At 31.8% G+C, this 22,708-nt stretch overlaps 2 protein-coding genes and 1 non-coding gene across 3 annotated transcripts; 2 read left to right on the plus strand and 1 right to left on the minus strand.

Annotated features, from left to right (window-relative positions):
* Positions 1 to 3,834: 3,834 nt before the first annotated feature.
* Positions 3,835 to 5,587, plus strand: LOC130817715 (ethylene-responsive transcription factor ERF071-like). The gene is made up of 2 exons (XM_057683572.1): positions 3,835 to 4,090; positions 4,765 to 5,587. The coding sequence occupies exons 1-2, from the start codon at positions 3,943 to 3,945 to the stop codon at positions 5,349 to 5,351; spliced, it is 735 nt and encodes a 244-aa protein (XP_057539555.1). The 5' UTR covers positions 3,835 to 3,942; the 3' UTR covers positions 5,352 to 5,587.
* A 2,171-nt stretch (positions 5,588 to 7,758) lies between these two features.
* LOC130810530 (uncharacterized) lies at positions 7,759 to 8,217 on the plus strand. Its single transcript, XM_057676633.1, has one exon. The coding sequence runs from the start codon at positions 7,759 to 7,761 to the stop codon at positions 8,215 to 8,217; it is 459 nt and encodes a 152-aa protein (XP_057532616.1).
* Positions 8,218 to 17,610: 9,393 nt separating this feature from the next.
* On the minus strand, positions 17,611 to 17,683 carry TRNAA-AGC (transfer RNA alanine (anticodon AGC)). Its single transcript has one exon. It is a non-coding gene; the product is annotated as a tRNA-Ala (tRNA).
* Positions 17,684 to 22,708: the final 5,025 nt, after the last annotated feature.

The following is a 22,708-nucleotide window of genomic DNA, read 5'->3' on the forward strand; positions in this document are numbered from 1 at the left end:
GATTTTGTTCATTCTTAATAACAGCGAACAAAAGTAAGACAAGGATATGAAGAAACCTTTCCATCGTCACAGCAACTATTGAAGAGGAAAGAGACCTCTTTTCTTGATCTTATAGTTAGAGTATGCTAAGTTGGGATTTAGAGTCTACCAAGTTGGAATTTATGGCATTTAAGTATAGGTTTTGGGTACTTTAAGTAGGAATTTAGAGTAACTCAAGTAGGGGTTTAGGGTAACTTAAATAGAAATTTAGGACAACTCAAGTAGGGATTTAGGATAACTCAAGCAAGAGCTTAGGATACCTCAAGTAGGGGTTTAGCATATGTCTAGTAAGGGTTTAAGGTATCTTAAGTAGAGGTTTATGGTATGTGAAGTAAGGGTTTAGAGTATGTTAAGTAGACATCAAGGTTATATCAAGTAGGGGTTAAGGATTTGTTAAAGTATTTATTGTTTGGTGTATTTGATGTTGTTTGTGTTGTGATTGTGTTTATGTAATTTAAATGTTTTTTTGTTTTTTTTGAGGGTTGACAAGGATTCTTTTAAGTGTCTTAAATGAGGACATAAAAAAAGTTTTTTTAAACAATCAAACGTCTTTGATACACTGAATAGGGGTGTGCAAAATGTGATCGGACCGCGCGGTCCGGACTGGAACCAGTTGAGACCAAAACTAAATCGGACAGGATCGGTTGCCTCTGGTATGGGGTCCGGGTCTTACTTATTCTTCATTCGGGTTACCAATTCGGTTTAGCCAGTCTAAACCCTGAACAGAACGGGAGGAACAATACAAAAAAAAGACACAAATCCGACCACCCAAAACAGTCGGAAATCAGTCAGTATAGAGCTATACCGACTGATTTCCGACTATTTTGGGATAGTCGGTTCAGAATGGTCGGAATTTTATTTTAGTAGGAAAACAGTCAAAATATTAGTCGGAAATTCCGACTACCAAGTTAGTCAGAAAATAGTAGGAAATTTCAATTAATTTCCAACTAATAAATAGTAGAAAATTAGTTGGAAAACACAATTTCCAAATTTATCCCAAAATAACAAGAAAAAAGTTTTTTAAAAATTTCCGACCACTAGGGTGGTTGGAAAAAAAAAATTGGATGAAAGAATATATCATGTCATACCCATGTGGAACCCACATGGCACCCACGTCACACCCAACACCTCAACAATCAGCTTACACACCAAATGACAGACCTCATGGGTATTACATCCACACTCCAACCAATAGGCCATCTGTTGATTAGTGATATTCTAACCTATGTTATTGAACTTATAACATAACTAACACTTCTACCACTTAGTGTTGTATTATTATTATTATTATTATTATTATTATTATTAAATGTAGTATTAGTCGTAACTAGTAGTCTTAGTGTAGTATGAGTATGTAATTAGTCGTATTAGTCTAGTATTGGCTAGTAGTATTAGTGTATTATTAGTAGTATTAATATGTAATTAGTCAAATTAGTTGTATTATTACTATAGTATTAGTTGTATTAGTATATATAATTAGTGTATCATAATATTACTTGTATATCACAGTTTCAAGGAGTTGTGTCATTCATAAAAGAATCAAAATTTGTAAATTGCTCACTGTTATTTTTTATAATTTATTACTCCTATTTTGTCTTAAAGGCAAATTAAGACAAAATTACTGAAGATTTAATTATGAAGAGTATAATATGCACCGCTAAAATTCTCATAACTTTAGTCTTTAGAATTAGAATCCATAATAATAATAATAATAATAATAATAATAATAATAAAACTTTTATACTATCAATTTGATCACCACCCAATATTATCATGCCACTCATTGACCAAAAAAAGTATTTCTTAATTTACTCTTTTAGTTTTTCTTCTTTGTTAGGAGTATTTGACTTTCCTTTTAGACAAAACTTTTACCGACTAAGTTCCGACGAACATACCTAACGGTGAAGACTCTAAGAAGGTGTTCTCTTCAACTTATTTTTTTGACTTATTACTTATTCTTATTGGAATCAGATCAGATCAGATCAGACCAGATCAGATCAGATCAGATCAGATCAAATCAGAACTATTCAGATCAGATCAGAAAGTTTCAGATCAGACCAGACCAGATCAGACCAGACCAGACCAGACCAGATCAGATCAGACCAGACCAGACCAGACCAGATCAGATCAGATCAGACCAGACCAGATCAGACCAGATCAGATCAGATCAGATCAGACCATACCATTATTATTATTATTATTATTATTATTATTATTATTATTATTATTATTATTATTATTATTATTATTATTATTATATTATTATTATTATTATTATTATTATTATTATTATTATTATTATTATTATTATCATTATTATATTATTATTATTATTATTATTATTATTATTATTATTATTATTATTATTATTATTATTATTATAACTATGTAGTATGTAATATTAATAATAAGACATAATAATAATAATAAATAATAATAATTATTATAATAATAATAATAATAATAATAATAATAATAATAATAATAATAATCATTATAACTATTCAGATCAGATCAGAAAGTTCCAGATCAGACCAGACCAGATCAGACCAGACCAGATCAGATCAGATCAGATCAGACCAGATCAGATCAGATCAAAAAGATTCAGATCAGATCAGACTGAATCAGACCAGATCAGACCAGATCAGATCAGATCAGATTAGACCTTAGTAAATTCAGATCAGATCCAATCAGATCAGACGAAGAGAACATGTCCTAAGAATTCCTCTAATTATTGCTACGAGGACTGAAAATGTGATAATACAAAAGAAAAAAACAAAAAAGAAAGCAAGAAAAGTAAACCTAAGAAATACATTTTAAAGAAGTAGTTAAACAAAAACCTGTATATAACGTTTATGAAAGTTGTTTAAAATGACGTAATGTTCAGAAATACAACAAAATTTCAAATCAAACAATTTAAAATACATGATTATTAATATAATATTTAAAAAAGGTGTAATTGGATTCATGGGACGATCTGGGTCTTAAACGTGTATACCTGGATTCGAATCCTAAGGTCATAGACCCAGATCCGACTCGGATCCATAGGGTCAAACAATAGGTGATCTAGACCCTTAAGCTAGGGCTGAGTTAGGTCTAGGTCTAGACCCTTAGGGTCCAAGACCCATGCCCCTTCCCTAATTGTGAACCCTACTTAGTATTTTAAATGTCTACATGAGGTAAACTAAATGACTATTTGTGGTATATTAAACCCCAATTAGAGGTATCCTAAACGTCTTTTTGAAGTATCTTAAATGTCTACTTTAAACACGTGCAGTTAATAAAGCAGTTACATAAATTAAATAGCATTCTTTTAAATCTAATTGTAATAGGTTCGATATTTTAAGGCATTTCTTAAAGAGATGGTCTCTTAGAATACTGAATGACTTTTATTCTTGTTATTTTTTGTGTTATTAATCTATATCACATAAATAAATAGTAGTATTTGTTTTGTCCTTTTCCTCTTGAATTACTTTATTATACTTCCTCCGTTCTGAAATACTTGCTACGTTATGTTTATTATATTTTGTTTAAACTTATTTTATATATTACGATTAATTTATAAGCAAAAACATAGTTAATTCTTTTTAAATCAATTAATTACATATTTTGATAATATTAAATTTTTTTACGTTTTTAAACGTGTATATTTCAATATATAAACAATCAAAATAATACATTAAATTATATAAAAAGTAAAATGTAACATTCAGTAAAACAGACAAAATATCACATATGACATATGATTACATGCAACAATCTTGCACTTCACTTCCTCTATAAAACAACCAACCCTTCTCACCTCATTTTCCCTCTCACACCCCTTCTCTCTAAAAAGAGTAATAAAACCCTCAAGAAAAGGGAAAAGTAGTGAATGTGGCATATTACTAGTAAGTTTAGAAAATGTGCGGAGGTGCAATTATTTCAGACCTCATCCCCGGCAACCATGGCCGCCGCAACCTCACCACCCAAGACCTATGGTCTCAACTCGACGTCGACCTTCTCACCTCTTCCAATTTGTCTCCCAAACCCTACTCTCCTTCACAATTCGGTAAGTCGCCTTTCTTCTTTCCTCTGTATTTACGTACGTCCTCCCTGTTTTCTTCCTAAAAATTTGTTCAAAACATGAATCATATATAGAACCTTGAATAAGAATTTGTTAGAAATCTATGGAGTTATTTGCTCCTTGCTCCGTACGTTACTTTTCTTCTCACCTTTTTCTAAATTTGCTTAGGAAATTGGATCATTGACTAATTTTAATTATATTTTAGGAGACGAATAATTAGTGCAACTGAAAATGATGGTACTAAATACATGAACCTTTTTCCTATTTGTGTACAAATTATTCAACAAACAGTCAAATCTGGAGAAAGTTAAATTTAAATCACATTTTTGATGGTACATGTTACTTGCTTAATATGTCGTCTCTACTTTCATCAACGTCATGTAGAAGATTTATTTACTCCGTTTCCACTTTACCTGTAGAGCACCGAAAATTTAGGGGCTAAATACGAAGAATTAATAACAGATAATAAGATGATTTAACAATAATAATAATTATTAATTCAGCTAAATCAAACTTTATAAAACATTAATTAATATTAAATTTGAGATATCGACAATAATCAAACTATATCAACGGTTGAAATTCATGATGTTAGTTGGTAAAATTACTAGTACTCCTATGATATTAGGTCAATATTGGGATTGTATTGTTTGTGATAGGGCTGCCAATTGATGGGCTGAAAACGAGCAATAACCCAGTGGAGGAAGTACCTAAACCGACTCCGAATCGGAGAACTCGTAAAAACATATACCGAGGTATACGGCGACGCCCATGGGGTAAATGGGCCGCTGAGATCCGTGACCCGCGTAAGGGTATTCGGGTCTGGCTTGGCACCTTTAACACGGCCGAAGAAGCTGCCCGTGCTTACGACGCCGCTGCTAAGAAGATACGCGGCGACAAGGCCAAGCTCAACTTCCCAGAAGAAACTTGTCCTGCTCCTCCTGCATCGAAGCGGCAGTGCACGTCAAATTCATCAGAGTCAACACAGCTGAGTTACGACTCGGTAGAGTCGGCTCAGTTACCAGTAATGAACATGGATAATTGGGAAGATATTGAAAATGTTATTGGGATGCAGAACGAAGTGGAGAGGCAGATGTCAGAACTGGAATCAATACTGGGACTGAACCATGACAGTAATAATAAGCTTGGTGAGTCAGACTCGGTGGATTGTTGTTGGGCAATGGATGAGTTCATTCCAATGGTCAATTATGATGAGCACAATGATAATGATAAATTTGTTTTGTAAAATCAAGATATAATTGTTGATGCTTATGTTTGTTATGTACTTTTTTTTTTTTAAACATTTGGGATGTGTAATAGCTTATGGTTATGGTTATGGTTATGGTTATGGTTATGTTATGTTGTGGTTGTGATTTGTAAGCTTTTTATCTTGGTACTTTGAAGTTTGATGGGTGAGACTTTGAGTTGATTGTACATATTGTATCACCTTATATGATAAAAGTATATATTATGCATTTGCTATTTTTTTATTGTTTCACACCTTAAAACTTAAAAGATGAACAAATATAATTGACAATTAATAATCCAAAGCATATTATATTTATAGGATCACACGATCATATAATCTGATTCTATCGATTTTGACATTACGTTCTCAACGATCCTAGATAGAATCCTGATTCTTACAACCTTGGTTGTATAAAAGTATATAGATTGTCGTTCCGCAATTTTCTATTAGGCATTCCACTAAGTTTCGTGTTAAGTCTCTTTTTTTTGTGACAATCTAAAAGATAAATGTTAAATTAAAATGTTCGAGTCACCAACATTTGACCCATATGATCCAGTTATTACAAAGATGGTCAATGGAGATCTACAAGTGAAATATTAGGTGATTGGTGTGTGTGCCCCTAATGCTAAAGGATATATTTTATCGAACCTTCGTTTCAAAAAGCTACTATGTGAATCAAAATATTAGAATTTTAAGAAAGAACATCGCAATGATAAGGTAACTGTAATGTGAATGTTAGATGGGTGTCATAAATATTGAGAACAAAATACGACATATGCAATGACGAATTATTAGTGAACCTAAAAAATTTATAAAGTTGAAACTATTAGGTTTTTATCTCTAGGGTGAGAAGACTAATAATGATATGAAGGCCAAGAGTAGAAAAAGAAGATAATAATCTAGATTTACATGTTGAGATTGTAGATAATCGATATAAATGAAAAGGAGAACTCAAATAGACGACCACTAGAATTGATTATTCGTTAAGTAGTCAAACCTTATGTTTTAGTAATAAAGCTTGTACACTCTCATTAAATTTGAAAAAAAATGGACCTTATTTGAAAAGAAATATTTAAAGTAAATTTGGCTCAAAACTAATTCTCATCATAAGCGTCTTCAACTCCGAAGCTAAGGTCTAGGTTTGTTCATTGTTTCTAATAGCGAATAAGACTAAAGCTAGACTAAAAAGTCAACAAAGGTCAGTTAAGTCTTGTTCATTGTTAGTAATAGCGAATATGAAAACATTGGTCAAAGCTTAGTTTTTTTAAAAAAAGAGTTATAACTATATGTAATGTGATGTTTGAATCAATCAAAGTAATTTGCGAATGAAACAAGATGATGAGTTGACGTCTCCTTAATCTATAAATATGAGATATGGACATAGAATTCTCTATAATTTTTCTCGGAAATTTTCTTAAATTTCCATAACTTCAAAACTCATAAATTCTTAAAACTTTTCAATTTTATAACCCAAAATACTATGTGAGGAACAACTATGACAGTATAACTTTCTGAAACAACTTTAAGTGATATTTAAAATAACATTTTTTGAAGTGATAATCAAAATAATATTGAATTTATTAGTGTGTTTAATGTCCGGTATATCAAAATTATAGCATTAAGGAATCAATGATCGAAGAACAAATGTTAATTTACTTTTCATCAAATCATATTTTATTATTTGTATGAAACATCTAACAATAAGTTTATTTGAAAATAAAAACTATTATATATTTTTTTATAAAATAATAATAAAATATTATAAACTAAAGATAGTATACATACATTAAATAAAAGTGCAAATCCAAAATTGAATTTTATTTGTTCTTCCAAATCCATATTATTAATATACCAACACGGTTGGTTTAGGGGCAAGGAATGAGAGTGGGGAGAATTTGCTGGATTTTGCGCTAGCAAAAGAATTGGTCATAGAAAACTCGATCTTTAGAAAGAAAGATGAGCATTTGATCACATATAAGAGTGGCGGGCATGCAACCCAAGTTAACTATTTTCTAGCGCGCTAGGGAGATCGGGCATCATGCTTGGACTGTAAGGTAGTGTTGAGTACAGAGATGCCCACCCAACACAGGCTTTTAGCACTGGTGTTCAGGATGAGGAAGAAAATCGTAGAGCAGAAGGTCGAGTACAGGTGACAAATCATGTGGGGGAGACTCAAAGGGGATATGGTCGCAACCCTATCAACTAAGATAAGTTTATTGGGCTTCCCAAAACAGTCAGAAGATGCAAATGAAATGTGGATAAACATGGCAGAAACCATTAGAAAAGTGGCAAAAGAGACCTTGGCGGTGTCGTCGGGTAAACCAAAAGTGTCAAAGAGTCGTGGTGGTGGAATGAGGAGGTGGAAAAGAAGATAAAGGATAAAAACAGGAGATTTAAAGAACTTATGGCATGCACAAAAGAGGAGGATAGGATAGAAAAGAAAATGAGCTATAAAGAAGCAAATTGGGCGGCAAAGAAAGCGGTAACGGAGGCAAAACACCGTACTTATGAGGATTTTTATCGGAAGCTTGATACAAAAGAGGGGGAAAAGCAGATTTTTAAATTGGCAAGGACTAGGTCCAGGCAGCGGCAAGACTTAGAGGCAGTGAAATACATCAAGGATGAGGGAGGTCGAGTCTTCTTGAGACAAAAGGACATCAAAACAAGATGGCTCCATTATTACTCTCAGCTACTCAATGAGTCTAGGGGGACAAAGGAGGAGGATAAGCAATTTTCTGACGCCCAAAGACCACTGGAAGATGGGTCAGCGAGTGCTATTACCACAGAAGAACTAGGAGAAGCTCTCAAAAAGATGGGGAGAACGAAGGCCGTCGAGCCAGATAACATCCTGATTGAGGTGTGACAGGGTTTAGGAGAAGAGGGCATTTGTTGGTTAACGAACCTCTTTAACACGATTTTAAGGACACATAGGATGCCAAAAGAATGGAAGAACAACACATTAATACCTTTGTTTAAAATCAAAGGCGATGCGCAAGTATGTGGGAACTATAGAGGTATCAAACTTTTAAGCCACACAATGAAATTATGGGAAAGAGTGATAGAGAGGAGAATTAGACAGAAAATGGTGATTAGAGAGAACCAATTCGATTTTATGCCAGGAAGGTCAACCATTGAGGCAATTCATGTTTTGAGGAGACTGATGGAGAAATATAGGGAACAAAAGAAGGATTTACATATGGTCTTCATTGACATGGAGAAAGCTGATGATAGCATATCACGAGGCGTCATCTGGGACAGCCTCAAGGCTAGAGGTATTTCTTCAATGTACATTGAGATTATACGAGATATGTACGACAGAGTGTCGACTCACATACAAACACCGGTGGGGATAACAGAGCCTTTCCCGGTTAAAGTTGGGCTACATCATGAATTGACTCTAAGCCCTTTCATTTTTATTATCATTATGAAAGAGATTTCTCAATCTATTTGGGAGATGGTACCGTGGTGCATGCTTTTCGCGGACGACATAGTGCTGATAGCAAAAGCTAGAGAGGAGGTTAGTAATAAATTGGATGAGTGGAGGGAAGCTTTAGAAGGTAAAGAGCTGCGCATTAGTCAGACGAAGATTGAGTATTTGCGATATGACTTTAGTGGGACAACACCGGTAGGTGAACCAGAGGTGTCCATTGGAGAAACATTTGTTAAATGTACAACCAAGTACAAGTATTTGGGATAGATCATTCAAAAAGATGGAGAGATTGACGAAGATGTAAACCATCGCATACAAGCGGGTTAGATCAGGTGGCGTGCAGCCACCGCGGTGCTATGTGATATGAAATTTCCAGGTAGGTTAAAAGAAAAATTCTACCGGACGACAATCATTCCTACTCTGCTATATGGGACCGAATGTTAGCCTGTTAAGAAGATTTTTGAACATAAGATGGAAGTTGTAGAAATGTGTATGCTCAGGTGGATGTGTGGGCACACATTGTTGGATCGAATTAGGAACCAAGAGTTTAGAGACAAACTAGGGGTAGCCCCTAATTATGGAAAAATGCGCAAAAATAGATTGAGATGGTTTGGACATGTGCAGAGAAAGACTCTCGCCGCCTCTGTGAGGAGAGTAGAAAGTGTTATAGTAGAGGGTAAGAGGAGTCAAGAAAGACCTAGGAGAACTTGGGATGAGCAGATAAAAATTGACTTGCGTGAGTTAAACCTCTCTGGGGGCCTGACTAGGAATAGAGGTAGTTGGAGGCGTCATATCCATGATTTAAACTACTGATGTCCTCGTAGAATACCTCTTTATGTTCTTGCCATCCTACTCCTCTCGTTTCTTTTTTAGTTTTTGTGTCCCCTTTTATTTTATTTAGTGGGTGGGTCTACTAATTTTTTATTTATAGGCCTTTTTATATTTCCCGTGTAGCTACGTCTACGTACCTTTCTAGAGCCGCGGGACTCCTTTGACCGTGCTTGTAACAGGAGCGTCAATCTCGATACATAATTAACATTTAATAATAATGTTTAATACAAGAATATTGCGGAAGTCTCAAAATGCCAAACTGTTAAAAACTTTAAATCATAAAAACTGAAACTGTTTAAAACAAAAGTAAATATTACATTTGATAAGAAATATTGTTTGCTAAAAATGGAAAAAATACATCATAGTCAAGTCATCAATAAAGATACAAAAAACAGCTAAGTTCTCAATAAATAATAATTGCTGCGGCCTGGATCAGAACCTGAACTAAATCCTACAAAATGCTTCCATCCATGATACGGATGACAACCGATTGAATCAGTCAGCGCTTAACACCGAGCATAACTTCCTATCCAGCTCAGAATACGAAAATTATACGCTACATTTACAAAATAATAATTTAAGTACGAACTTATAATTAATTGACATCACCGTATACTTTTACCATATTCTTTATCTATTCCATACTTCTAAGTCATTATTAAGATACCATTCTCAATCCTGACAGAAGTACGATACTGCCACTTATACAATGCGGTAATCTTAACACTTAAGTAAGTTCATTTGGTTAATACTCATAACCGTACCATGAATCATAGCATCAACACTAATTAAGTTTATCACTGATCAATAAGCACATCAATATGACACCTGATATATGTAAGGGTCTGGTTATGTGAGGACCGTAGTCCTAAACCCTAACTGTGGTGGGAGTCATCACCCCTCCAATACAATTTATGCTCGAGCTCTACGGGATAGGTAGCTAACCCCTTGTCTTACACCGCATTTTACGTGCCGGCCAACAAGGGCATCGGGATTTTACATGCCGGTCCATGGTTCGACATTACCCTACTATTAGGGTCATTCATTCAATATTCATTCACACAAGTACATCATATTTTTATTACTACAATTTGACATTGACTTTGACTTTAATCAACTTAGGTGATAACCTCTTTTATTTAATAAAATTCTAAATCATAACGTAAAATTAACCTTTATGTCTTTATACATTCATTATTAAATTTTTACACATTAACTTTTATTTATAACTTTATTTTTAATAGCTCGCTAAATTCACACTAATAACTTAATATTCTATCAATAGTCTCCAAATTAATATTTTCCACAAGTAGCTACTAAAATCTATTTCTCTTTAAATAAGTTCCCAAAATCAACATTTTCAACTTTACAATAAATAAAACTTTATTCTCTTCAAAAAAATCAAATATTCTAATTAAAATTCAAGTTAAAATTGCATCATTTGGATAAGTTTTCAAAATTCTACAAGTTCACCAAAAATCAATATTTCAAGTTTAGAAAAATAAGTAAACTTATTAGGTTTGCAAAAATCAACATTCTAGTTGTAAAACAAATAAATCTTATAATTTCACAAAATTCAATATTTCTAATTTAAAAAACAAGTCAAACTTATAATTGTCACAAAAGTCAATATTTCTAATTATAAAACAAGTAAAACTTGTAATTTCACAAAATCAATATATCACACATAGTTTGAGCGGCAAATTTACTTAAAATACTTTTACATCATTTACGTAAATTTTGGTCAAATCGTTAGCAAATAAAATATTTTGTACTAAATAGTGATTAAAAATTATTATTATTATGAAATCTCATGTATTCAAGAAAAACACTTCATATTTAATAACTTATAAAAATTTCTCAAAAATATCTTTTTAAATTGTTATCTTTTTATTATAACAAAAATAGTTGTAATAATTTAAAATAGTAAACCAAACTCTTTTTTTTATTATATGATAGTGGTCGAATAGAATATAAGTGTTTTGGGCCCTTTTCACATAAAAAGAACAACTTAATTTAATTTATCATACTAAATCCTAGATTTAAATAATTAACATAATCACTTACAAAAATAAAAACTTTACGCAATAACATAGAAATTTACTATAACTTTAAGGATAAACTTAAATCTCAAAATAAAGTATGATAACAATATTCTTAATATAATCATACTTAGTAAAATACGTTCATAAAATAACTTACTACCTTATACACTAGTTTGAAGGCTAACATAAACATATTAATAAAAATTCTAACATAGAAAAAATAATAACATTACTAATGTAACACTTAACTCATAAACATATTAGCACTAGTTTATAACATAAATCATACTTAATATCAGTAGAATATAAATTTTGCACCCAACTTTCTAAACTTGTTCAAAGATTATTAAATTAACATACTAAAAATACTTTTAGCATACACATACTGAATATAATCTTGATCATAATTTCATTAAACGAACTTCCTACTAAAACATATCAACATATTTCATACTTTGCATATTATAAAGTAAATATAATATAAAATTCCACAAAAAGAGTAGGGTAAGAAGTTATACCATACTAACACCAAGGAATAGTACTAAGCACTAATTTGGAAAATAATAAGAAATAAGACCCTCCAAGATAGATAATAATGCTTCAAAGATAATTAATCCAATCTCCCAAAATAATGATGATCTTCTAAACTCCCAAAAAAATTAAAACCAAACTCCAAAAATAATAATACATTAAGTATCCAAAGTAATAACCCAATAATGCTCCATAATGATGATGATTTAGCTGAATAAAGAGTGTTCTAAGCTCTATCTTCTTGAATTTCTTCAACTAATAATAAATGTATTAAGGTAGTAAGATTTAAATGAAGTGAAAATATAAGAAAAAATGTTAGAAAGATTTGATAATGGTGGTGTAAGTGATCTTATGGCTAAAGAGGTATTTATAATGGGTTTGGACAACTTTGTAGTTTATTAGATTGTATGAAAAGGTATTTTAGGAATGTAAAAGAAGGTTAACTTGTGTAAGTGATTTAGAGTGTGTAAGTGAATGTGTAAGAGTTGTGTAAGTGAATGTGTAAGAGTTTGGAGTGTAGAAGAAGGTTAGCTTGTGTAAGGAAATGGTGATAACTTGTGTAAGTGATGAACATCATAGGTTACTATAGAAAGGATTTTGGTCTATCAAATTTTTGTTCTAGTATGTACAAATAAATATACTTTAAAATAATGGGTAAATTTGATAATGAAAATATGTAGTTTACTTAGATTAAAATAATAAGTAGTAATGTTAGTTTAAGGAAGAAAGTTAAAACGTAACATTGTACAAAACCGTGAATATAATAATAAAATTTTACTTTTCGTGCTATAAAATAATAAAATAATATTTTAGTGCTTATAAAAAGATTTTAAACAAAATAATATTTTTTAAGTTTAATATTAGAAAGAAATTACAAAATCGGAAAAGGTTTAGGAATTAAAGATAGTTTGAAATGGATAACCAAAGGATAAGAGATTTGAATTGAATATTCGGAATAATTAATCGGGAGACTATGATTAAGAATTTTGAGTCTTTTACAATACTCTTCTTTATGGGTATGAGTTACCGCCATGCTTCTCTCCCCAGATCCTATCTATAGTTTTTTTCTATAAGCGGAATATACTGAGTTGGATGATGATGATGAACTCTAAGTTTGTTTTGGACATCCAAAATACCAGTTCTATCATATCTTGAAATGGCATTATTCAAAATAATCATATAGTTTAATAAAAATATGATATGGTTAAGATGTGAGCTATGTACAACAAAAAATGACGTAATTCACATAATGGGTTGCTCAATTTGATATTAGTAGTACCATTAATAATAAGGTTGGCGGGAAGAACGGATCATAAAATATAAATTATAAACCAATCTATTATACGGATTTCTCAAAGAAAATTATAAAATTTTTAAGGAAAATTCTATGTGATAATTTTAAGTTAGTTTTTGAATTTTTCATTGTGGTTTTTTAATCCATATGATAATTCAGAACTTTCAACTTTTTTATGTGGTAGAGAAAATATTAAGTTTTTTTTTGTTAATGTAAGTATTTATTTCGATCAAATTTTCGAAAAACATGCCCTATAAAAATGATTGTGGAATTTGATTTATAAAAAAAATTATTATGATGAATATCAAGTAAATTTAATAAAAACTTTAACTTTTTGCATAACAAGGGGAAAAATCAAAAGTTTAAGATTACCACGTAAATTTAAAATACGTTTGTTATAAGTATGTTTTAAGTATAGCGCTTTTAATTTATTTTGTTTAACAATTTTAATTAATTTCAAAGATCTTTCATGATTAAAAAATTAAGTCCGTCAATCATATTTTGTGATTTTTAGAGTATATGACTTATTATTATACTTCAACAATCAGTTTAAATTTTTAATTAAATGATTCTTTAAAATATAGTATCAGAAACCAGACAAAAACGGTGATGGTGACCCAAAGATGCAAACAAAAAAAGGAAATGGAAGATGCATGAATGGAATGATTGGAAAACCAAGTTGATTAGTGTGGATTGAGGAAGAGTCGGCAATCAGGAAGAGCAAGTGGTTTTCTTAAATAATAATAAAACCTCGTCATTCATCGTACTACTTACTACTCAATCATTCACAATTTTTTTAATTTTCATTTATATTTTAGTTTTTATAATCATTGATTTTTTTCAACGTCTCTTAAAATTAGCCTTTTTAATCTATAAATACTCTTACAAATTGAGGCAAACTCTGGATTTTAAATTGAGAGGGCTAATTATGGATATATTTATAAATTATTTATTATATAAATACTCGTAGTTAAAACTATGAAAAATTTAAACAGCATGTACACTGAAATAAACTTAAATCGTAGCTAAAATTATATTTAACAAATAGAGTTGAAGCTTACATTACTATAATTACCTATTTTGAAAAACAGAAGTATTTTTGACTCTATATATATGTTTAGTAAGTCTCCAAAAAACTACTATTAAAATTAAAATAGCAAAATGATAAACACATACATTAAAAAAGATGAATGTGAAATTATGAAAGATAAAGAATAATAACATAATAATACTACTATTAATTTATTTTTCGTGAAAAAATAATAGTTCAAATTAGGATTTAATCCCTTAACCTTATATTACAAATGTGTTACTCCAACTATTGAACTGTAGTAATTTTTGTTAGTTTTACAACTCTTAAAATTATATTTCATATTAGTAAGAGAGGTGCAAAGCCAACAATACAAAGAATCGTTTTTTTGGTAAAGGAAATAAGGCCTCTCCCGACCCCCAATATAGCTTTCATTGGTGCACACGAGATATGATTAAAGGAAGCAAATTCAAAGGAACAAAAATAATATAATATGAAATTGTTGAACTAGTGCGAATAGTTGTCGATTGTTAGATTCATATTACGTATCCATTTTACTTGTATCATACTCCAAAATTGTCGCTTCTATATTTTTTTTGAAAATTAAAAATAATCCACTACGTTGTTGGGTTTTATATAATAATAATAATAATAATAATAATAATAATAATAATAATAATAAAATGGTTTAAATAATATAATAACCCATTTAATTAAAAGGTTTAAATAATAATACTAGTGGAAGAGTATTAGCTCTCCAGGCAAGGTCCGAATAGGCGCGAATCCAGGATTTTTAATTAGGGGGCGCCAAATTATCAATATATTTGTAAATTATTTACTATGTAAAAAGTAGTTAAACTACAAAAATTTTTAAATCATATACACTGAAATGAATTTGAATCATAATAAAAATTATATTTAACAAATAGGATTGATGCTTCCCTACATAGTTACATGAAATGTATAACATAGCCACATTTTGCGATTCAAGAACGTCCGTCCCCAATCACCATGAAATGTGACCCAAATCGCTCAAGGTGACGTTCCAATATAGAAGACTTTTTCTAAAAGGTATTTTAACCTTTATTTACAAATTAAAGAATAAAGAAGGGAGGAAAAACGAGATGAAACCTAGAAAACCAAAATTTCATATTAGTAGGGGGGCAAAGCAAAAAATACAATGGATCTCATTGAAGTGTTGCCTCGTTTTGGCTTTCACTAATTCTTAAATGAGACCATCTCTATTAGGCTAACCAATATATATTTTTTGTCTTATAGTGATGACTTATAACATTAAAGTGATTACTTATAATTTTAATATAATTACTTTTTATAGTCTTAAAGTAATTACTTATAACATTAAAACGATCACTTACGATCTTAAAGTAATTAATTAAAGTAATGGATTAATTATATGGGCCTGTCTCATGGTGAAACAGTCTCACACAGGATTGGCTGTTTTTGGCCAGAGCCTTCTAGCCTTTAGACTTTTTTGCACATTAAATTTTTTTTTTAGTCAATTAGAAAACTAAATAATCATCTATATTTATTTTACAATAAAAAGGTGTTATGTAGTTATAAAAGTATAATTTTCTAACGAAAGAATAGGAGTTTAAACTTTGGCCCTTCTAGTTTTTTTTTAATAATAATTTTAGTTTTTTTAAAGAACTACATAATTCATTGATAAAAATACCATACAACATCTACAACAGAATAATTTTAGCTTTCTCTAATTTATAATCCAAACTTCGCCATTAATATATGGTAACTATCTTCATAATTATGATTTTTTTTTTTAACTCATAATTATGATGTTTTATTGTGTATTTATCTCTATTGCTTCTACCCTTTTAAGTGAGCTTAAGGTTGGGGGTTTATATAAGGTTAGTTTTCCTTAATAGTGAGTCAATTCTATGTTTGAATGGGTATTTAATAAGTGATTTTCTTATTTATTTACTTTATTTGGACTATACGGTATTCTGAGAAAAGGGTATGAGCTATATGAGAATTAAACTCGAAATTTTACATGAAAAAACGATATTTACTCTAATTGAGACAAAACTCGATTGTTAGAGTATTTATGAGATACTTGAATAAAGATTTTCGATTCTACCTCAGAAAATCCCACATATTTTACACAAGAAATACACCTAAAAACCATGAGTATAAAACCTTTTTTAATTTCAAATCCAAGTTTATAGTGGTGATCTATTCACACTCTTAATTGTGAGAACACACTACCTATAAGGGTGAGTGAATTAAGTTGATAATGAATTATAGAAAAATATGATAAATTTATAATATAGTTTCGGGTCCGGGTCTGGATCTATGGGGCGAGTTTAGGGTTTGGGTCTGGATCCGAGTTTAGGTCTAAAGGTCTGGATCCGAGTTTAGGTCGGTCTGGGTCCAGATCTAGATTCGTTATTTATTTTTGAGATTCAGATCCGACACGGATCCAATGGATCTCAATAAATAAGACTCAAACCCTTAAAAAAAAAGACGGGTTCGAAGGGGATCCAATAGAATCCGAGATCCATGATCATCCCTACTATCAACCTTAGAGAAGTTTTTTTGAAATATATGGTACCACTGTTATTCTAAAAATCACTTTCTCTATGCAAATTACTTACTTCATGACATATACTAAATTATATACCAATATTTTTCCTTCACAAAATGCAAAGGAGTTTTCCAAATAAAACATAAACTATTTCCAAAAATATAGGAAAACGACTTTTTATATGTTATAATTTTTACAATTTTCAAAACCTTGCTCAATCTCTTCAAATTTGAATATCTATGCAGTTCTAACTTTAAAAATAGTCCGAAATCACATTTTCAATGTCACAAATTCCACCATGGCACAAATCTAAGTTCAAAACTACAAATATTTCTCTTAATAAATTTCCTTAAAAATTTTCATAGAAACTTTTACATATTTCCGAAAAAACAAAAAATTCATCTCAAAATAAGTTTTTACATATTTCAGGAAAAAAATATATCATATGTCCTTGTCTCCTCCACTTCTAGCTTGTTATCAACAGACCAAGATTCCTCATTATGGAACTCATTTTATTAAGAAAAATAAAAATTTTTGGAGATGCGGGGTATCGATCCCCGTACCTCTCGCATGCTAAGCGAGCGCTCTACCATCTGAGCTACATCCCCATGTACGTTAGTATACTTTTACCTTATATAATTAACTTTAGTAAATGTATATGACTGCCCTGTTTGCCATTTGGAATTTCAACTACACATAAGCCAATGTTATTATGATTTGTATTTCACTATTTAATTTATGTATGAGACGCATTTCATAATGAAATCCAATTGTTTATGACTATTAATTTGTTTTAGTAGTAAATTTTATCAAGTATGCAAATTATGTAAGATCTTAAATATCTAACAATGACTTTTAGGTTGAAACTCAAAAAAATAATAAACTTAAATAAAACATAAAGTTATTATGATAATCAATTTAATCTAGAGCCTTTTTATATTAATGACTAAAATAAAAAATTAATAATAGACGTACAGCAACAAAAGGGTCGATAATCCATTAACATGGGATTTAGTATATTGTTCGAAAGCTTTTAAAGTCTTGTTTCCAACTCAATTGGATTTACATTAATACGATCTCTGTAGTCATAGTTAAAAGACTGAACATGAGTGTGTCAAAATTGCATAAAGACTTTGCATTATGTACTAAACTTCTTCAAACCAATCAAAATGTTAAACTTTACGACCTCAGCAATTTTCTTCAAAGAAAAACTTTATATAGGTGCAAGTCATTTAACAGCATTGGGATAATAAAATGTTTTGTTGCCTATGAACGTATCAATTAATCAAACCGGAGTAGCGCCTTTGTTGCAAGCCTACAACAGATGATCATTTAATTTTATTTTTTTTAAATAATGTTAAATGCTAACACCCTAGTTGCTCAAATTAACAATCTTAATGCACAACCAATTTGATCCTTCTAAAATTCAGTTCCGGATTAGCAATAATCAGCAGTTTAGCACCCTAATCCATAGAGAACCACGAATCATATTTAAACAAACGAATTATTCACTTTGTAATGCTCTATCTTCATCATCAAAAATAGCTCCATAATGAAGGATTCCTCTTGTATTGAATACATTTGTAATGTAACGATATGCGAATTTCATTCCATTACCCTAATGTCATTAACTGGCTCCCATCTAGAGTGGGATTTGAGAGATCAGATGTATGCAATCTTACCCTTATTTGTTTAAAAATAATTCATGACACTCACAAAAATCACCTCAAAATCAATCGTAAGAAACACACATATGAGCAGCATCGCTACTAGTCACCAGACACATAACCTTGCTATGAAAGAACTACCAACTACCAAATACATCATCTAAACAATACTTGAGCATAGAATAAACCATGACCATGAACATGTCAAGAATGAAGGCATCCTCCCACAAGGCACAAAGTAACAAAAGAAAAGCATTATATACCCACAACATACAATCGATTGCAAATTCAAATTATCAAAGTCGCTAACAGTCATTGTCATATTGGATGCAGTCAGACCATCAATGATTGCAAATTCAAATTATCTAACTAAACTCTAGGTGCAATTACTTAATGACATTGAATAATGTAATTCAGTGTATCAATTCAAATGAATATATCCAAAATACAAAGTTTTACAATCAGTGATTTCTTTTGATTTGAGCCTTTTCCCAATCTTCCCAAAACATACAAAATTTAAAATTCTGATGAATTCTATCATCTTTCTGCTGAAACCTGGTACAATGGAAACACAAAATTCCCTTCAAGTTCAATGATGCTTGTTTATTCATCATCATTATTCTACCCAGTGTATTCCACTCATAGAAAAATTATAGACAGGGTCTGGGGAGGGAAGGACAACGACAACTCATACCCATAAAGGAAAGCGCGACCAAAGGAGTCCCCCGGCTCGAGAAAGATAATAAGACGTAGCTACACGGAAAAGATAAATTAAATGCATATAAATAAAATAAATAAGTAGAACCAACTACAATAAGAACACAAAAAAGAATACAAAACTAATAGTAAAGGAAACGAGAGAAGCAAGATGGCAAGAACACCCAAAGTAACCTAAGAGGACATCAGTAGTCTAAAACATGGACATGGCGCCTTCAACTACCCTTATCCCTAGTCAGGCCCTCAGAGAGGTTTAACTCATGTAAGTCAACTTTTATTTATTCATCCCAAGTTATCCTGGGTCTTCCTCAACTCTTCTCAATGCTTTCTACCCTCCTCACTGGGGCAGCGAAAGTCTTTCTCTGCACATGTCCAAACCACCTCAATTTATTTTCGCGCACTTTTTCCAGAAATAAGGACTACCCCTAGTTCGATCCATCAATGTGTGCCCAGACATTCACCTCAGCATATGCATTTCTGTAACTTCCATCTTATATTCAAAAATCTTCTTTACAGGCCAACATTAGGTCTCATATAGCAGAGCAGGTCTGATTGTCGCCCGGTAGAATTTTCCTTTTAACTTGCTTGGAAATTTCTTATCACATAGCAACGCGGTGGCTGCTCACCACTTGAGCCAACTCGCTTGTATACGGTGATTTACATCTCCGTCAATCTCCCCATCCCTTTGAATGATCGATCCTAAATACTTGTATTTGGTCACTTTTAACAACTGCTTCATCAATGGACACCTCTGGTTCACCTACCGGTGTTGTCCCACTAAAGTCACAGCGCAAATACTCGGTCTTCGTACGACTAATGTGCAACCCTTTACCTTCTAAAGCTTCCCTCCACTCATCCAATTTGTTACTAACCTCCTCTCTCGTTTCCGCTACCAGCAGTATGTCATCAGCGAATAGCATACACCACGGTACCGTCTACCAAATAGATTTAGAAATCTCTTCCATAATGACAGTAAAAATAAAAGGGCTTAGAGCCGATCCCTGATATAGTCCAACTTTAACCGGAAAAGACTCTGTAATCCCCACCAGTGTTTAAATGTTAGTCGAAACTCTGTCATACATATTTCGTTTATTCAATGGTTTTAAATCACAGGTTATGTAGCGAGGTTTTGCTAATTGGTAAGCTACCGTTATGTAATGTAATTGCGTCATTTTTATTCTATGGATAATTTTTAATTCGGGCGTTTTTCAATTCTACCACTACATACAAAACTTTAAATTCTGATAGATCCTACCATTTTTCTGCTGGTAAAATTTTTCGAGCCAATGAAATATTGACAATTTTCCAGCAGCTCTTCAGGGGGGCAATTTACAAGGAGAGGAGTTTGAAAAGTTTCAAGATCAGAAGATTCTTTGCGGTGCAAATCTGATAAAGATACGAAAACAAGAACCATCTCCGCTGTTTGCCTCTAATTGCAATATTGTATGCACAATTCATACAACACAAGATTTGTGATTTCGATGAAATACAGAACGAGTTGGAAAACAAGCAAACTCAAGATACTTTTGCTACATAAAAATGGCAGAAATCATTTCCAGAAGCGAAGGCGAGGTAAATGCATCATGTGTTGGGATGGGTTTGGTTGGAGCAGCCAATGCGATCAAACTGCAGCAGAAGAGAAGACGATGCATAAAACAAACATAAAGACGATGCTGACTGCTGAAGGAAACAGTGTAGATGGTGGGGTTCCCCCCCCCCCCCCCCCCCCCCCCCCCCCACGTGATTTTGGCTAGATTGATAATTTGCTCAAGGTAAATGCTTCAAGCTTGGACAATATGCGGAAGGAAGTGGAGAATGCTCAAAACTTAGCTTTTATACTGAGTTAACAGGTAGCTCATAAACTTACATCCCATCACAATAAGGCAAGACTCTTCCTGTCACAAAAAAACATCTTCCCCTTTAAAGTTCTTGTCCCAAATGGTCAATTACATCATTCAAAAACCTGATAAGAGTCCAAATGAACTCAGCAATATGCAATTGGCATCTTGGACTACCAAAAACAAGTAACTTTACCCATTAGACATGGATCAATTTTAAAAATGCCAAAGAAATGAAAATCGTCATAAAAAGCGAAATATTCCAACCAATGCATCATCAAGAACAAAAATTTCTCAAAGCAAAACACACTTTGCCTTATTTTGTTCAAAACTTTACACAGTAACACAACCAATTCTAGTTTTCTATTTAGTTTACCTTGTACCTTGACCTGTCCTAAAAAAATTCAACTTTGAACTTCTCAGACTATTGAGTAGTAGATTAGTAAGGATAGGGACAAATGAGGATTAAGACTTTAGTGTTGTGTTCTAACTTCTCAAACTAATCTTAAATTCTTGACAGATCTTCCAATTCCATCTTGTTCCCTTCATGGCTTCATCATGTCAATGGTTCATATTCAAGAGTAACAAAGTTTATAACTTAAGTCTGAGAGGTACGTCAATCACAGAGAAGTTAAGTTTCCCATCAATTTCTCCTATTGTAACTTGTATACTAACCTCAAAAATAACAGGGAACAAAAAAATTCTTCAAATTTCTTGAATGCAACTATATTCCTCAAAAAAATAACATTAACTCAAAATATACATCACGTGCTACCAAGACAAGTTTCTACCTCCCACGGGACACCAGACACTGTTACTCCTAGACAAGGTTCAATATTGAAAAACAACTCTTGTGAAATTAGACCACCAAAGCTAGAGATAGAGATGAAAGTGCATTTACAAGCAATCACTATGATGTCTAGAACAAATAAAAACAGAAAAGGATGATTAAAAAACAAATTTACTGATGGTATTTTATGATAATACTACTTCCATCATCAAATTTATTATTTTCATATGTAATTACACTCGGCTAAAACTAGATACAAGCTAAACAACACATACAAATACTCACTAACTGTTTGCCTTTTATTCAAACGCATTCAATGTTGTTGCTCACCAATGGATACAAATTACTATATTGAGCTCTTCGCGTCCGCACTCCCTTACATTTGTTTGAGTTTTGACACTCAATCTTAGTTTCAACAAATTCTCAGCTTGGGCTACCCACACTTGCACCTGCACCTGCTGTATATAATCTTCCTTTGAATGGTAGGAGATCAATATTGCAGGTTAAGAGTTAAAATCATCAACTAATAAAAGGGTAAATGCAGGTATGGAATAAGTAATAAGCATATTACTTATGGCATAAAATAATCTAGCTAGTGAGTATTATTCATGTGTCTCTCTC

This window comes from Amaranthus tricolor, chromosome 1 (genome assembly GCF_026212465.1).
Source record: "Amaranthus tricolor cultivar Red isolate AtriRed21 chromosome 1, ASM2621246v1, whole genome shotgun sequence".
Classification (NCBI taxonomy): domain Eukaryota; kingdom Viridiplantae; phylum Streptophyta; class Magnoliopsida; order Caryophyllales; family Amaranthaceae; genus Amaranthus; species Amaranthus tricolor.